The 15,009-nt window shown below is 40.1% G+C and overlaps 1 protein-coding gene across 1 annotated transcript in view; it reads right to left on the bottom strand.

Annotated features, from left to right (window-relative positions):
- Positions 1 to 13,445, bottom strand: part of LOC110071940 (sodium channel protein type 5 subunit alpha) — a 37,234-nt gene extending 23,789 nt beyond the window's left edge. The window contains exons 1-8 of the mRNA XM_078378166.1: positions 13,353 to 13,445; positions 10,362 to 11,919; positions 9,455 to 9,602; positions 6,488 to 6,682; positions 4,270 to 4,449; positions 3,112 to 3,214; positions 1,721 to 1,950; positions 265 to 423 (exon numbers count right to left, since the gene is read on the bottom strand). Coding sequence (XP_078234292.1) covers positions 265 to 423; positions 1,721 to 1,950; positions 3,112 to 3,214; positions 4,270 to 4,449; positions 6,488 to 6,682; positions 9,455 to 9,602; positions 10,362 to 10,456 — 1,110 coding nt within the window. The 5' untranslated portion in view covers positions 10,457 to 11,919; positions 13,353 to 13,445. The remainder of the gene's footprint in view (positions 1 to 264; positions 424 to 1,720; positions 1,951 to 3,111; positions 3,215 to 4,269; positions 4,450 to 6,487; positions 6,683 to 9,454; positions 9,603 to 10,361; positions 11,920 to 13,352) is intronic.
- Between the last annotated feature and the right edge of the window lie 1,564 nt (positions 13,446 to 15,009).

The raw sequence follows: 15,009 nt of genomic DNA, 5'->3' as shown, positions 1-15,009 counted from the left end.
TATAAATGACATAGTTGAGAGCTATAAACTTTAAAATGCCATTGCTATCATATCAACCAAGTAAGAAGGTAGGTTTTTTTTTTTGTAAAAAAAACCCTTCTCAGATCCATAATACCTTTAGCATGTCACCAATTTGTCAAGTCCCTTTAATGTTTTTTCCCCCCTATATACACTCAGTTTCATGAATTATGGTGGCAAGGAAGAGGTGAAAGATTTCATAGACCTGCTTGGAAGTCTTAAACAGAACAAAGCAGTTATCATTACCATTCTGAAAAATGAATATCGGGTTGAACATATCAAATTTATTATGCCTATGACGACCACTACGAAGTCAAAAATATTCCAAGCCATTTGGAAATAGTAGTATGGATCAAGTGCAATGATCTTAAGGACCACTTCCGCTGCAAAAATGGCAGTGAAAACCTGAAAAAGAGAAATGGGGTCAGAGCAGGAAGATGGATCACAACACAAAATTCTTTCCCATAACAATGAATCCACACAGTGACACCGTATCAAACTCATTGTTATAATTCCTAAGTAAGTAGCTGAAAAGCTGCAGGCAGTTATGGAAATGGATAGAGCGGCTACTCGGCTTGCTTTTTTTTTTTCTTTCTGGCACAACTACAACACAGGAGCTCTGTTGGAGTGATTGGTTGCCTGTCTCTCAAAACTGCCTCTGAGCTGGAGAAGATCTTCTTCAGTAAAGATCCTGAAGCTGAGGCTCCAATCCTTTGGCCATCTCATGAGAAGAGAAGACTCCTTGGAAAAGACTTTGATGTTGGGAAAATGTGAAGGCAAGAGGAGAAGGGGAGGACAGAGGATGAGATGGTTGGACAGTGTCACCGAAGCAAACAACATGAATCTGACCCAACTCCAGGAGGCAGTGGAAGACAGGAGGGCCTGGCGTGGTCTATCCCATGGGGTCACGAAGAGTTGGACACGACTTAATGACTAAATAACAACAGCTGTCCACACAGTGCATCCTAAAACCTTGCTCCAGAGGCTGAGAAACACTGTACCAGGGTCTTTTGGGGGGGGGAGGAGGAGGGAATTCCCTGTTCCAATAGTGCCAGGTGCTTTTGAATTTGGGCCTTTGACTATGCCATATGTTATTTCTGAGCTGTGAAGCATACCTCAGACATTCCCATGTTGCTAAGAATACCCCAACTGCACAGCAACATTTAATTGTCCTGATGTATAACCTGGACTTTGGACAAGAGGTCATTGTCATGACAGAATACGGAAATTAAGATGGTTTCCCATGGGCAAAAGTGTCAGACAAGGACACATTTCGTCCCTCTCTGTTCAGCCGACATGCAGAAAGAACGTATCATGTGGTGGGATGGGTTAGATTCAGATGAAGGAGGAGAGCTGCACCCAAGTAAAGACTGCTGCCTGAAGGATTTATGACTCGTGTATTTTTAGATGCATGGTAGAAAGAATAGCTGCCCTTCTGGAGTTCAGGTATATGGCATCTGAGTACAAATCCAGCAATTTCAGGTTTGCAACATTAATTTTTCCCTCACGTGATGATCACCTTCACTGTGTGATTGACTGATTTCACAAAGAAGGGTAAGAGAAGCATTGAACAATTCCGCGATTCCCATTTCTCGAAGTTGGTTTAAGGTCACTTCAGAAGCAGCAACAAAAATTCCCCGAAGCTAATATGGGAAAAAAAGTAATTCTTAGCAGGCAGACCAAGAAGGATTTGACCACTTACACTGTTTCCTTGAGAATGCACAGCTGGATCCTGAAGGGTGTTTTCTAATGCCATCAACAGAGTATCCGCTACAATGCATAGTGTGATAAATAATTCCATAAAAGGATTTATCATTATTTTCTTCAGCTTTTGTTTAATTTGCAACCAGAATGGGCAGCACTGCCAAATGAGATATTTCCGGGTAGCTTCTTTCAGGAAAGGAGGGAGTTCCAGTTTCCGTTCTTCCCATTCTAAGCATCAAGCAGAAAACATATATATAAATAATACAATACATAATAGAGGTAGGCTCAGTTATGAAATAAGAAAAAAATTCAGTTAAATGTGACAGGCTTTTTAAAAAAATAACACAGCTTGGAATGCCCTGACATAGAACTAGAGATGGTCATGAACTGGTTCATTCCAGTTCTTCCCAGTTCATAAAGGCTGCCTCTCCCCAGTCCTGCCTCTTCTGGCTCAACCAGCCCCTTGCCAGGCCCAGCCTGTGAGATTCCTGCACCTCCTCCACTGATCTCCCAGTCCCGGCAAGAGCTCAGGCTTCTCTGCCCCGCCTTCTCGGCTAATCTCCCAATCAGATCAAAGGGCGGGGCAGAGAAGTCTGGGCTCTTGCTCCTGACTGGGAGATGAGCTATGGAGGTGGGAAAAGCAAGCAAGCCGGGCCTGGTGAGTGGCTGATTGGCTGAGGAGGGAGGGGAGAGGAGCAACAGCATCTGTGCTGCTGCCTTTACAAACTGGGACCAACCAATTCGTGCTCATCTCTACATAGAACCCGATTATATTCTGCACCAGCCATGCCTTTCCATTATTTTCACGATATTTTCTTTAATTGCTGAGAAAGAGACATGACAGTTGATTCACTCTTGAACATGGCAGTGCTTAATTTTTTTTTAACCTACATTAAATGTTGGATGATAGGCAGAGTAAAGCTTTAATCTAATATTTGGTGGTTTTTTTATTAGAAGATACTTAACAGGAATAAGTTGTCACTTTTGAGTTTAATATAGTTTGCTTATTTTTTTTAAAAAAAATGTTAACAAATAATCAGATTAGCAATACATTTCTAATTCTAGAAAAATGTATCTGCCTAAAGAAAAAAGCAATGCACTGCTTGATAACATACCCTGGACTCTCAAGTTATTTTAAACAATACATTAAAATCAAATGTATCTATATAGGAATACCATTACATTAAAACTATCAAACCTAATATAAAGACAGACTGAGTCAGAATTTATCTGTCAAATTCCCAATAGATATCCCAGTTCTGCATCATTTTCAATATATTCTATACAATTTTTAAAATAAAATGGATGTGTTATTTTCATCTTTCCTTCAATAAGTCTTTTTTAAAAATACCCATGTTTTTTTAGGAACTATATTTCTATTTAACTTACCCATAGTTTTGCTGATGACATGGGCAGCACTTGTTAATTTTTGTCTTTGAAATGGGTCGGCAAGGGTCTCAACAGGTAGCTGATAAGACATCAGCAGCTCTTTCTTCAGGCACAGAAAACAACAGTGAGTGAGTGACACTAAGACCTTTCTGTGAATTTATACATAAATCCCACTGAACGAGTGGAGGAACAGAGAATATATTGTACATAAATTAGCATTAGACTAGGAAACCTGGTTAGAAGTCTAAAGTCCTTCTTAGCTTACAGAGCACCTGAAGTAAGCAGTTAATTCTGCTTCTGGAATATTAAATACTAACCACAAAGATTCCTTCTGAGTTGGTCAAATAGATATATCCACATCAAAACATTGCCTGAGGTTGATGTCCTGTAGACCTACTCTACTTCTGTCCAATTTTAACCCAAAATCAAGCAGGGATGAAGGGACTTACAAGATAGTTACCAATTGGGCATCAAGTCAATCCCAACTTATGATGATCCAGAAAATACATGCAACAAGTGGTTTGCTATTGCTGCCCCCATCCCGACAACCACCATGACTTTCCATGACTGGGCATTTGAACTCAGGTCTCTGGCGTTCTCGTCTGATTTTCTGTCTACCAGAGAATAGGCATACTGATACAGGCATACAGGATTAGCTGCCGAAGAGAGATGGAGCACAGCTATGTATTTTAGGAGCAGAGTAGGGCATGGATAACTCCAACAAACAAACCAAACATGACTTTGATCTTAAGGAAAAGGACACATGTAGCTCGATGGAAGAGTATATGCATTGCATGGTGACGTTTCTAGCTTCTATCCCTGACATCTCCAGGATAGATTGGAAAAACTGCCTGAAACCATGCAGAGCCACTGCTGCTTATTTTGATTAAATAAAGGAGTAAAAATTGTACCATTGATGAAACATGTTTATTAAAAAGTACTAAGAAGAATAAAGCGATTTTGAGATCCAATGTAAAATGTAGATGTCAAAATAAAATTTTGAATTTGTTATTTTTAGGTAGAAATGAATGTTAATTTTTAAAACATTCTTTTCAGGTGTGAAAATAAAACCCAGTATTGCTAAGCTTGATTCATACCTAATTTTTAGGTATGAATTTTTTAAGTTCCGCATACGAAGATGACACCACTCAAACTTACAAGCTCCTTTTGACTCTTGTCTGGTGTTGAATAAAACATGGTTTCGTCTTCTCCATATATTCTGGTGGTTGAGCTTCTGCGTTTCTTCTTGCTTTTTCTGTCTTTCCTATTTTGGGATTCTGCACTTCGCATTTCAACATTTTCACCTGTAGATACATCATGTCTTTGGGCGACCATGTCCTGGAACAGATATTTTCCAAATAAGCACCATAAGCACCGTAGGAATAAACAAACTGAGACAATATAAATATTATCTTGTTTAAAAAAAACATGTTCTAATCGAAGGTAGATGGACAACCACCATATGAAGTACTACCTTCTCTTCACTGAGAAGACAAATCACCAGCCCCCAAAGCTGATAGCAATCAACTTTTCCTCTTTTGGACCAAGACCTTACACCTTACAGACCTTACCGTATTTTTCCATGTATAAAACTATACTTTTGTCTAAAATCTTTAGACTAAAAATTGAGGGTCATCTTATACACGGAAGTAAGCTGAGGTGAGAACAAAAACAAGTGGAGGAGAAAGCAGGGATCAAAGCGATCCTGCAGTGCTTTTATCCCTTTCCCCCTACACTTGTTAAGCCCTCTTAGATTTCTTAATTTTGGATTTAAAAAGTGGGGGGCGTCTTATACATGGGGGCGTCTTATACACAGAAAAATACAGTATATCTTCTTCCAACCACTGCAATACAGAGGCTCCTGTTATCTAAGAAATCTGAGTTTCCAAAAAAAAAAAATGTTAATATTTAAGATGATTGAGAACACTGTGTCAGCAATCATGCCTAGATCTGTCCTCAACAGAGCATTTATACTAACTAGGAACCTAATTCACAACTTGTAAACATGCAGCAAAAATGTCTTTGGCACTACAGGATTTATAACTTCTCTCCAAGTGGGAGAGGGATTATGAAATTGGTCATGAGAGGGATGTCTTTCACTTGCCCCACCCCATTCATGTTTGAAACATAGGCAGCCTTGATCTCTTGATCTTGACAGAGCGATATGCCTTGCTGCCAGATCAGGTCCTGGGATGCGAGGCAGATGCATCCTTTTTCTTTTCTTCACTTAAGGGGATCGGCTGTCATTAACTTTGGTGAGTAAGAACACCAGCTCCATTGAGTCTTTGCTTATGGGATGCAGCCATGAAAGTTGCTCATGGCAGGGGGCTGTATAGCAGGAGCAGCCCTTATCTTCTGAGGAACACATATCACTCCTTGATTTGGTTGTCGGGAGCCTACCTATGTGCAGGGATATCTTCCCTGGATATCTAGCTCAGTGCTCTACTACCACTGTACTGCTATTAGCGACTATGTTGGCTTCCAGATGTTGCTAGACTCTTGTTCCCACCACCTCCTTCTAGCCTGACCAATACAGAAGGATAGGAGTAGTACTTGATCAACACTTGAAGAGCCATAGATTGCCAAATCTGGTTTATAAGCCTTTGATTATGATTTCTTTAAAATGGATTTTTAGCTGTCCAACCTTCAGGTATAAACAAACTTTATAACTAAAACATTATACCTCATATTTAAACTGTGCATGTGAATGTTCACTTTGACTCTACAGCAGACCTGGGCAAAGTGCGGCCCGAGAGCCACATACGGCCCGTGAGCTGCTCCTGTCCGGCCCGCAGACAGTTTTGAACATCAAAACCATTTATAGCTTTTTGTCTAAAGTTGATCCGTTGCTTATCTTTAACATATCGCAAAAAAACTCTTTAGTATTTGTGAAGATTAACAGGTTTTAAATAAAAACAATCATAACATCACTGTTTCATTTTATTTTTAAGTAAAGTTGGTTCGGCCCCCGAACACAGTTCAGATTTTTCATGTGGCCCCCCTATAGAAATTAATTGCCCACTCCTGCTCTACAGTGACAATTTCTTCCTGGAAGATTTATATATATATTGCTGTTTTCTAAGTCTTATTTAATAAATGTTACCCAGTTAACAGAGGAAGCCACAGCCTTGAGTTTACAAGTTGCAGACAGGACATTTCGGAGGTCACTGATCTATAGGGTAGCCATAAGTCAAAGGCAACTTGATGGCACATAACAGCAAACAATTCATATACAGTATTCATGTTTGCCCTGTCAATCTCTGCTACAGAAATGTAATAGCCAAATATTACGGCTGCATTTCAAGTATTACACAGAACTGTGTTGCCAAATGGAATAAAAATAAATATTCTTTGTTGCAATGCTTGTTCCACTAACCTTTTCCTTTCTTAGGATCTCTTTTGCTTCATGAAGTAACCTCTCCTTCGCCTTTGTATATGCAGCTGTTGCTCTGTTTTGCTCATCGTACGCCATTGTTACAACAGCCAGGATTAAGTTAAAGAGGTAAAAGGAGCACAGAAAGACGACTATCACAAAAAAAATGACGTAGATTTTGCCAGATGTCCTGATAACCTGGAAGGAGAACATTACTAATTTTGATCATTTCTCAGTTCCCAGAATATACAGCTATTCTAAAGCAGAACCAGTTAATTGTACATCTGAGTTAATTGCACACTGTGGTAGATGACAAAATGGTATGAAGGCAGAAGAAATATCTTCCCTAAACATAGGTTTTTGTGTACAGGAAGTGTTGGTGTATACAGGGTTGCCAATTAAATTTTATTTTTCATTTCCTTGACTTTCCCTGACCAACATTTGTCAATTTCCCTGACCACCATTCAAATACTGTACTGTATAACCACAAGTTAAAAAAATGAATAGGTTGTGTTGCATTAACGCAAGTCTTAATGAAATGTTCCATTCTACAACTACACAAAGAGTCGGACAAGACTTAATGACTAAACAACAACAAAAATCTGTTTTTAAAGAATAAAGATTTAAGATATAAAACTGCCACTTCTACAGTTTTCTCTTTTTATTTTGTAACTCTTTTAGTTTCTCATCAATTCTCCTCTCAAGCTTTTTTTTAAAAGAATTTTCAAGATGTTTAATTTGTTTCTCAAGTTTCTTCTTTTCTTCTTTCTTCTGAACTTCTTCTTGTGGCTTATGGTGTTTAGCCTCCAAGTGCTCTGTATAGCATGCATGAGCATGCCTGACCAACTGCCAACAGATTGATATTAATTACAAACGATGCAAGTCCTCCACAGTTCAAGGCAGCATCGTAAATCTGACGTTAACAGACGACCAAGTTCTCAATTAACATTGACTTATTAACTGAAAATCCACTTTCAACAGAAGTCTTACCGTGAGACAAGTTACGGCACATTTTGACAACAGTCCACACACAGGTCTGAGAAACGTTTGTTGGACATCAAAATACCACTGTAGAATGTGGTTTTGCAACATATGCTTGAATTTGAGCCTTGAACTCTGAGGACGGATGTGGTTAAAAGTAGTGCTTTGATTTTTCTGCTACTGTCACATTGATCTGATTTGCTGCATGTAGAGCTTCAAGAACAGCCCTTATTCTGGTGATTCCAAGATTTGGCTTGTATAAAATGATAGTAAGATCTAATGCTGATAGGCCACGCACCATCTTGAACTTCAAAGGACTTCTCTCTATCAACTTGGCTTTGAACCTAAACATGGACTGTTGACTTGATTTAATTTTCAGTTTTTTTCCAGTGTAATGGTCCTTGTGCATGAGACTCCATAGCTTTAATTTCCATATTACTTAGTTCAAAGGCTTTGTAGCACATTTTACAAATAACCTTTGCATTTGTCTGCAGCAACTGGTGATAGCCATGGAACGAAGTCAGGATGAAGCTTGAAATCCAGCCACTGCATATTAAAAAAATGTCCTCCTAGAAGCCATCTTCAAAATGTAGCTTCGGATACAGCTATACACAGAATCATCTGCCTGACACCAAGATGCTAGCAGATTCTGGCAAGTAGGAACTTTCCAAAGCTGGGAGTTTCGCTTTTACTTTCTGGTTCCAGAAAGTGTAATGAGCAGATCAGCAGCAAGAAAGGAGGTGGAGTTTAAATGCTTATGGAATTTTTTTTAATAACAATAATTTTCTCAGTCAGTGTCTGGAATCCTGCTAGTGCCACTCTGCAGGCACAAAGCTGTTGGTGGCATCACCCATGTCTTTTAGCTTTAATTTAAAATGTCCTATTCTCCTCCAGGATCCAAGGGACCCCTTTTGACCTGAAGAAGCCTTCAGGGTGCTTGGAACTATGGAGGGGGAGCCTTTCATGTCTGTAAACTACTGGTGCCAGCCCAACCATTGGGACTGGTCCTGCCAGCAGTGATTTTCATACATTAGAGGCTTCCTTCCATCCTGAAGACCCCAAACGCTTTCTAAAGTTGAAAGTGATCCCTAGGGAGCCTCAGAACATGGGGGGGGGGGGTTGGAATAGAAAAAAATGAATTAAAATTAAAGGGATGCAGCTGATGATGGCACCAACCTTGTATATTCAGAACTATACCAAGAGGATTGCGGCCAATAAATCATTTCAATTAGATTACTTGAAGTCCGACTTTTAAAAAAATCAAACAACTCAATATAATAACAACAACAACAATAATAATAATTTCACACATACTGATATTTAACAGATACTTAGGTTTTTGGTTAAAACTTGTATCTGTTCTATAATACCAGTCAATGTTTTTATAATTTTGACTGTGCTGAGAGTTTTTGAATACTAATAATACTAATACAGCTACTGCTACTGCTGCTGCTGCTGCTGCTACTACTACTACTACTACTACTACTACTACTACTACTACTAATACTAACACTAATAATAATAATAATAATAATAATAATAATAATAATAATAATAATAATAATAATAATAATAATAATAATAATAATAATAATAATAATAATAATAATAATAATAATAATAATAATAATAATAATAATACCTTAATGATAGGACAGAAAAAATACCATAAATGAATGAAAAACATATTGGCAGCATCCAAAACAACATGCAGAATCCGGCTTTAGTTTATGAAGTTATTGTGTGGTTAATATATTAATAGATTGCTCACACTGATTTTTCTGTAAGATAAACATTTCCTTCTGACAAAACAAATTAAATCAGTTAGATTTAAAATCCAGGTGAGATCAGTTAGATTTTTCCATATATATATGGGAAAATAAAATTTATTTGTATGCATAAAACTGAAAAGAAAACTGAAAGAAAATGTTAACTGCTGAATAACACAATACATTTACACAAAAATCAGCTAAACAAATAATGTTTTACCTGCCGGTAGAGAAGTTCCCAGCTATCCTGTGTCATCAGTCGGAATAAAGACAAGAAGGCCCATCCAAAATGATCAAAGCTTGTGTATCCATAATCAGGATTAATTCCATGTTTTACACAGAAATAGTTTTCGCCGCATTCAGTGTTACTAACCAGAAGCCAGATATTATGTTACAAAGAGATTTCAAATTAAAAATTGCTTACCTCACAATCAAAATATTTAATGAGCCCAGATATTTATATTGTTATGAATTTATACTCCTAACTGTCAGAACATTAAGAACATGTAAGGTTGTAAGTGTTTCACCCAAAGTTTGGTCTCCTTTATTGAGGCCACTAGAGATGTATGGTGGGGTTAGATGGTTTTATTGACATATCTGGATGAACATAAAGTGGAGGGGCACAGCATTAACCTCCAAACACATACAATCCCCACATTAAATTAAACTTATGTCAGGAGAGGAGCGGAGAAAAGGCAGAGAAAATTAAGTGGTTCCCTTTCCTAACAAAAAACTAGAATTAAGACCATTCTTTTCTTGTGCCCAGCAGGTCAACGAGGGTCCATTTTTAAGTGGAGCTGTAAATCAGAAGCCAGCCTCCACCCCCGTATTTAAGAGCACAGAGAAACTAGGAGACATTCCCCTGATGGGGGGAAATCCAGTTTTAGATTGAGTAGGTGGATCACTCAGTGAGTTAGACGTTTGGCTGTGGAGCCAGAGGTTGGGAGTTTGATTCCCCGGTGGAGATAACCCAATCTAGATAGGACTAATTTTAATTAGGATCATGGTATAGGGAAAATGTTTAATATTCTCTCGCACACCCATTATATGGTCCTGATCTTAATTGTTACCCGTCCGCCCCTTCTCCCAGCTACTTTGTAAACTGTAAAAGTGTAGTAATTACTTACTTAGCATCAGAGGAGTATCCACACAGCAATGGATTAGAAGAGCCATTCATTTTCTCATACATAGTCTCATTTTCTGGGAGGACAGTAACAGGCATTATTTAAATACCTTCATTCAGTGAGATTATAATCAACACACAAGTAATACTTTGCTATGTTGTGAGTTTGAGAATCCATTCACTCCTTAACTGATTTAGGCCAAAAGGAAGGAAGGAAAATAAATACTGAGGCAGGGGGGAAAAAGAGAATATCATTAGAATGATACTGAATGATATTGTATCATCAGAATGATACAGAGGAGGCTGTTCTGTCCCTTCAGCACCGTCTGGGGTCTGTACTGCAATGGATGCAGGAAAACAAGCTGAGGCTGAACCCGGACAAGGGTGGGTGGACTCACGGTCAGAGGTTTGGGAAACTCCCTCTCATTTGGGGTGTGTGTGTGACTCTCACTGCTGAGAATGAGGTTCGCAGCTTGGGAGTACATCTGGACCCGGCACTCACCATGGAAACTTGGGTGGCGTCAGTGGTCCACACCACCTATTTCCATCTTTGGCGGATTGTCCGGCTGCGTCCCTTTCTTGACATTGGTGCGCTCACCACCTTGGTCCATGCGCTCGTAATCTCGAGATTAGACTACAGTACTGCAATGCACTCTATGTGGGGCTACCTTTGAGATTAATGCGGAAACTCCAAATGGTGCAGAATGCAGCAGCCAGACTTCTTAGTGGGGTAAGGAAACATCAACATATTACTCCCGCTCTGGCCGCATTGCATTGGCTGCCCATTCGATTCCGCGTTGATTTCAAAGTTCTAATGCTTACTTATAAAGCCCTAAAGGCTTTAGGACCTCAATACTTGGCGGAACGCCTCCTCCCACCTAGATCTCCCCTTATCACCCGATCTAGCCAGGAGGTGAGACTGAGGAGCCTAACACCGAGGGAGGCCCGGAAAGAAAAAATAAGAAACCGGGCCTTCTCGGCAGTGGCTCCTCGCCTTTGGAATAGCCTCCGTCCTGAGATCCGTATGGCCCCTTCCCTAGGCATCTTCAAACACCAATTGAAAAACTGGCTGTTTAAGCCTTTCCTCCATCCACTGTCTGATTTATTTCTTGTGTTTTCTCCCATCTTGGATCATTGTGGGGTTTTTTTTTTTGTAACATATTGTTATGATTTTAAACTGTAATTTGTTATATGAGATGTTGTTACTCGCCTAGAGTAGTCTATATGACTAGATGGGTGGGCTATAAATAAATAAATAAATAAATAAATAAATAAATAAATAAATAAATAAATAAATGTTACCACCTGCTCCTCAAGGAGTTGTATACAATTTATATAAAATGTATGGAGGGTGAGATGTAACTCACCTGGATTATTTAAGATACATGAGTCGTTGTATGGCACATCAATAAAATCTTGGTGCACACATTTAAATCTTAAGTTCCCCATGAAGAGTTGGAGGCCGACCAGAGCAAAGACGGCCAAGGAGAAAACTGTCAGCAGCATCACGTTTGCAAGCTTCTTCACTGATTGGAAGAGGGACGTGATAATGACTTTCAGCCCTAGGAGAAAAAGAAAAATGAACACGATAAAATAAGACAGATAAAAAACTGCAGCCAGCCAGGATGGCTCAGTTATGAATTCTCAAGTGTGGCTTTTCCCTTCTTTATTTATTTATTTATTTATTTATTTGATTTATACCCCGCCTATCTGGTCCGCACGGACCACTCTAGGCGGCTTCTTTCCCTTTTCGTGTTGCGCACTTATGCTCAAAATCAAGGCTCAACCACAGCGTGTTGGCTAAAGGGATGGCGGTCTCTGCCAGCAAAGATTCCAGGGAGTTGCACTCCACAGGCATTGGTGGGGCCCAGATGCACTGATGTTATCACATGGAGGGATGAGTAGCTCATGGCATGTCATCCCTGCTGATACAAGGTGCTTGGTTCTCTGCCTGGATGCCGTTGCAGCAACAACTATGATTGGTGGACCCTACTGGAGGTGTGCCCATCACTCTTGCCACACTGGGGGTTTATGCCCCTTTGTTTTTCAGCCGAACAGGCGTTTGGGGGTTCCCAGCCCCATCTCCTCCAGTGGGCAACCACTCAGTGGCAGTTCCCTGAGGAGGCAGGGTAGAGAAGCCAGGGGCACCTGCTGGAGGAGGCAGGGCTGGGAAAAGCCAAACACCTGTTTGACTGAAAAAAACAAACTGGCACAAACTGCCAAACCAGCAGTTTGTGTCCATCTCTACTCTTGATCCATGGTGGGAGTTTTTCTGAGTTGTGTATTTTGGCTCCTCTGGTCCTGGGCTAAGCACGTACAGCATAGCATGTAACACCACCACCCCTGGAACTGTTTAAAAATATGCCTTCCCAAAGCCCTGAATCTACCCCTGTAACTCACCTGGAGTTTAGGGAAAGGTACCGCAAAGAAATCTGAAGGGCACCAGGTTGGGGAAGGGCTGATGTTTGATAAATAGCAGCCGTTGCAACTTCATAGCAATATACCTCCCACCCTGAGTAATAGGTATATAGATAGGATTGCCCTGAACATATATTATCTCATCTGATCTCAGAAGTTACTTAGCATTAGATGGTAAACCTCCAGGAAACATCAAGGATCTCCAGTCTGGGCTAGGAAAGAATCCTGCTTTAAAAGTTGGAGAGTTGCTCTCAGTCAAAGGTGGTAGTATGGGGCAAGATGGACCTATGACCTCACTCAATATACTGCAATGCAACCTTCCAGGATCATTCAGTTTGTCACTTGTTTGTTTGTTTGTTTGTTTGTTTGTTTGTTTGTTTGTTTGTTTGTTTGTTTGTTTGTTTATTTATTTATTTATTTATACCCAGCCCATCTAGTCAATTGACTACTCTGGGCAGCTTCCAACATATATAATAGAACATTATAAAAGATATAAATTTTGTTGTTGTTCCTGCTGCTCTTTTATTTGCCATGTAAAATTTAGTGTTTGTGGGGGGGGGGGGGAACGAAATCTCACCTGGGATCACAGAAACAGCTTTTAAAGTTCTCAGAATCCTGAAGGTTCGGAGAGCCGAAATGCTACCAAACTTATGGCAAAAGGCGATGTATCTGAAAACAACAGAAAGGTTTTGGCACAAAATTGGCAGGCTAATAATTTTATAAAATCATCAGCAGTAATTTGCATTTTGCACATACAGCTGCGTTCCTGCCTACCCAGGGAAATCGCTACTCCTCCTGTTCCAGGGCTGTCAAAGCAGGGCAGATGGGCCACCATTCAGGGGCAGAGGAGAGGTCGTTTGCATGCCAGGGGTCCCAGATGCAATCCCAATTAAAGGCATGGAAAGACCCCGGGGTTAATTGCCGCCAATGGGAATGAACATAATACTGGCCTTGATGGAACCCCACCCTGGCTCTGGATAAGAACGTTTCTTATGTACAGATCCTCTTTAGGATGAGAAGCTGCTCATTAATAGATCACACACTTTGCTTGCATGGGGTTCCACTTCTAGACCTCAGCATCTCCAGCTAGAGGAAAAGATTCCTGCCTAAGGCTACAACTATACTGTACTGGCAAGTCAAATTGGAGCAATTTGCCATTGCTGCGGCTTAATTCTCAGCCTACTTTATACTTCTACTCAGATTAGGTGATCAGGCAGAAACTGCAGATTGTTTCACTGGCCCCTCAACCCAATGCACTTTGTGATTCCACTGTGCCCCAATACAACTCTGCACAGAGCTTCAGCAGCTGGCTTACTCATAAGGCAGTCAGGATTCCACCAGTACATACCCATAAGTACTAGAAAAGATGAAAAGCCACACCTCATTAGACTTCTTACACAAATGACACGACAGAAAGTGCACTCAACAGCAGCAAGACGTCTATCAGATAAAAGCCGAAGAAGTTGGACCTCCACATGATTACATCTTCCTTCGATTGGAAGCTCCTTGATGTCGAAAGCTAGCAAATGATTTCTAACCTGCCTTTTCCACTTTTGGAGATTCTGACTGGCAAATGAAGAGAGCAGAATTAAACTTACGTCATAATCAAAACAAAGAAATCCAGGATGTTCCAGAAGTCTCGAAGATAGGTGAATTTATTCAAAACAAATCCTCTTGCTATGACTTTTATCACAAATTCAACTGAATACACAGCTGTGAAGATATACCTGAAAAGCAAAGGAGGAAGGAGAGCAGATTAATTGAAAATGTAGATGCATTCGATAATATGCTCTCCTTCGATAATATTCAGCTCACTTCAAATCCTTTTTCTATCCATCAAAGGAAAGCCAAGAGGGAAAAAAGGGAAGCGCTGTGACAGAATTGCAGGAAATGCTAGATGGCATTTGGTCTTATTATTAAATTTCAGTTTATTTTCAACCCTGATCCAGCTGCTAGCCCACGCATGCACAATTCATGATCCAGTCAAGAAAACACAGCCTTTGGTCTGGGTTTTAGGACAAGGGTATTCAGCAGGAGCCATTCTGCCAGCCCAAGGATCCTGCTGGGGATGCAGCAGCACCTTTAGATGAAACAGGAATTACTGGTGGTCAATTCTAGTATTTTTTTTAAAAAAAACCTTGTTATAACTACATTGTTGTTGTTTTGTCCTTAAGTCGTGTCTGACTCTTCGTGACCCCATGGACCAGAGCACGCCAGGCCCTCCTGTCTTCCAC

This window comes from Pogona vitticeps, chromosome 6, assembly GCF_051106095.1.
Source record: "Pogona vitticeps strain Pit_001003342236 chromosome 6, PviZW2.1, whole genome shotgun sequence".
Lineage (NCBI taxonomy): Eukaryota > Metazoa > Chordata > Lepidosauria > Squamata > Agamidae > Pogona > Pogona vitticeps.
The sequence above is the reverse complement of the archived record's forward strand: the minus strand, read 5'-3'. Positions and strand labels throughout refer to the sequence as shown.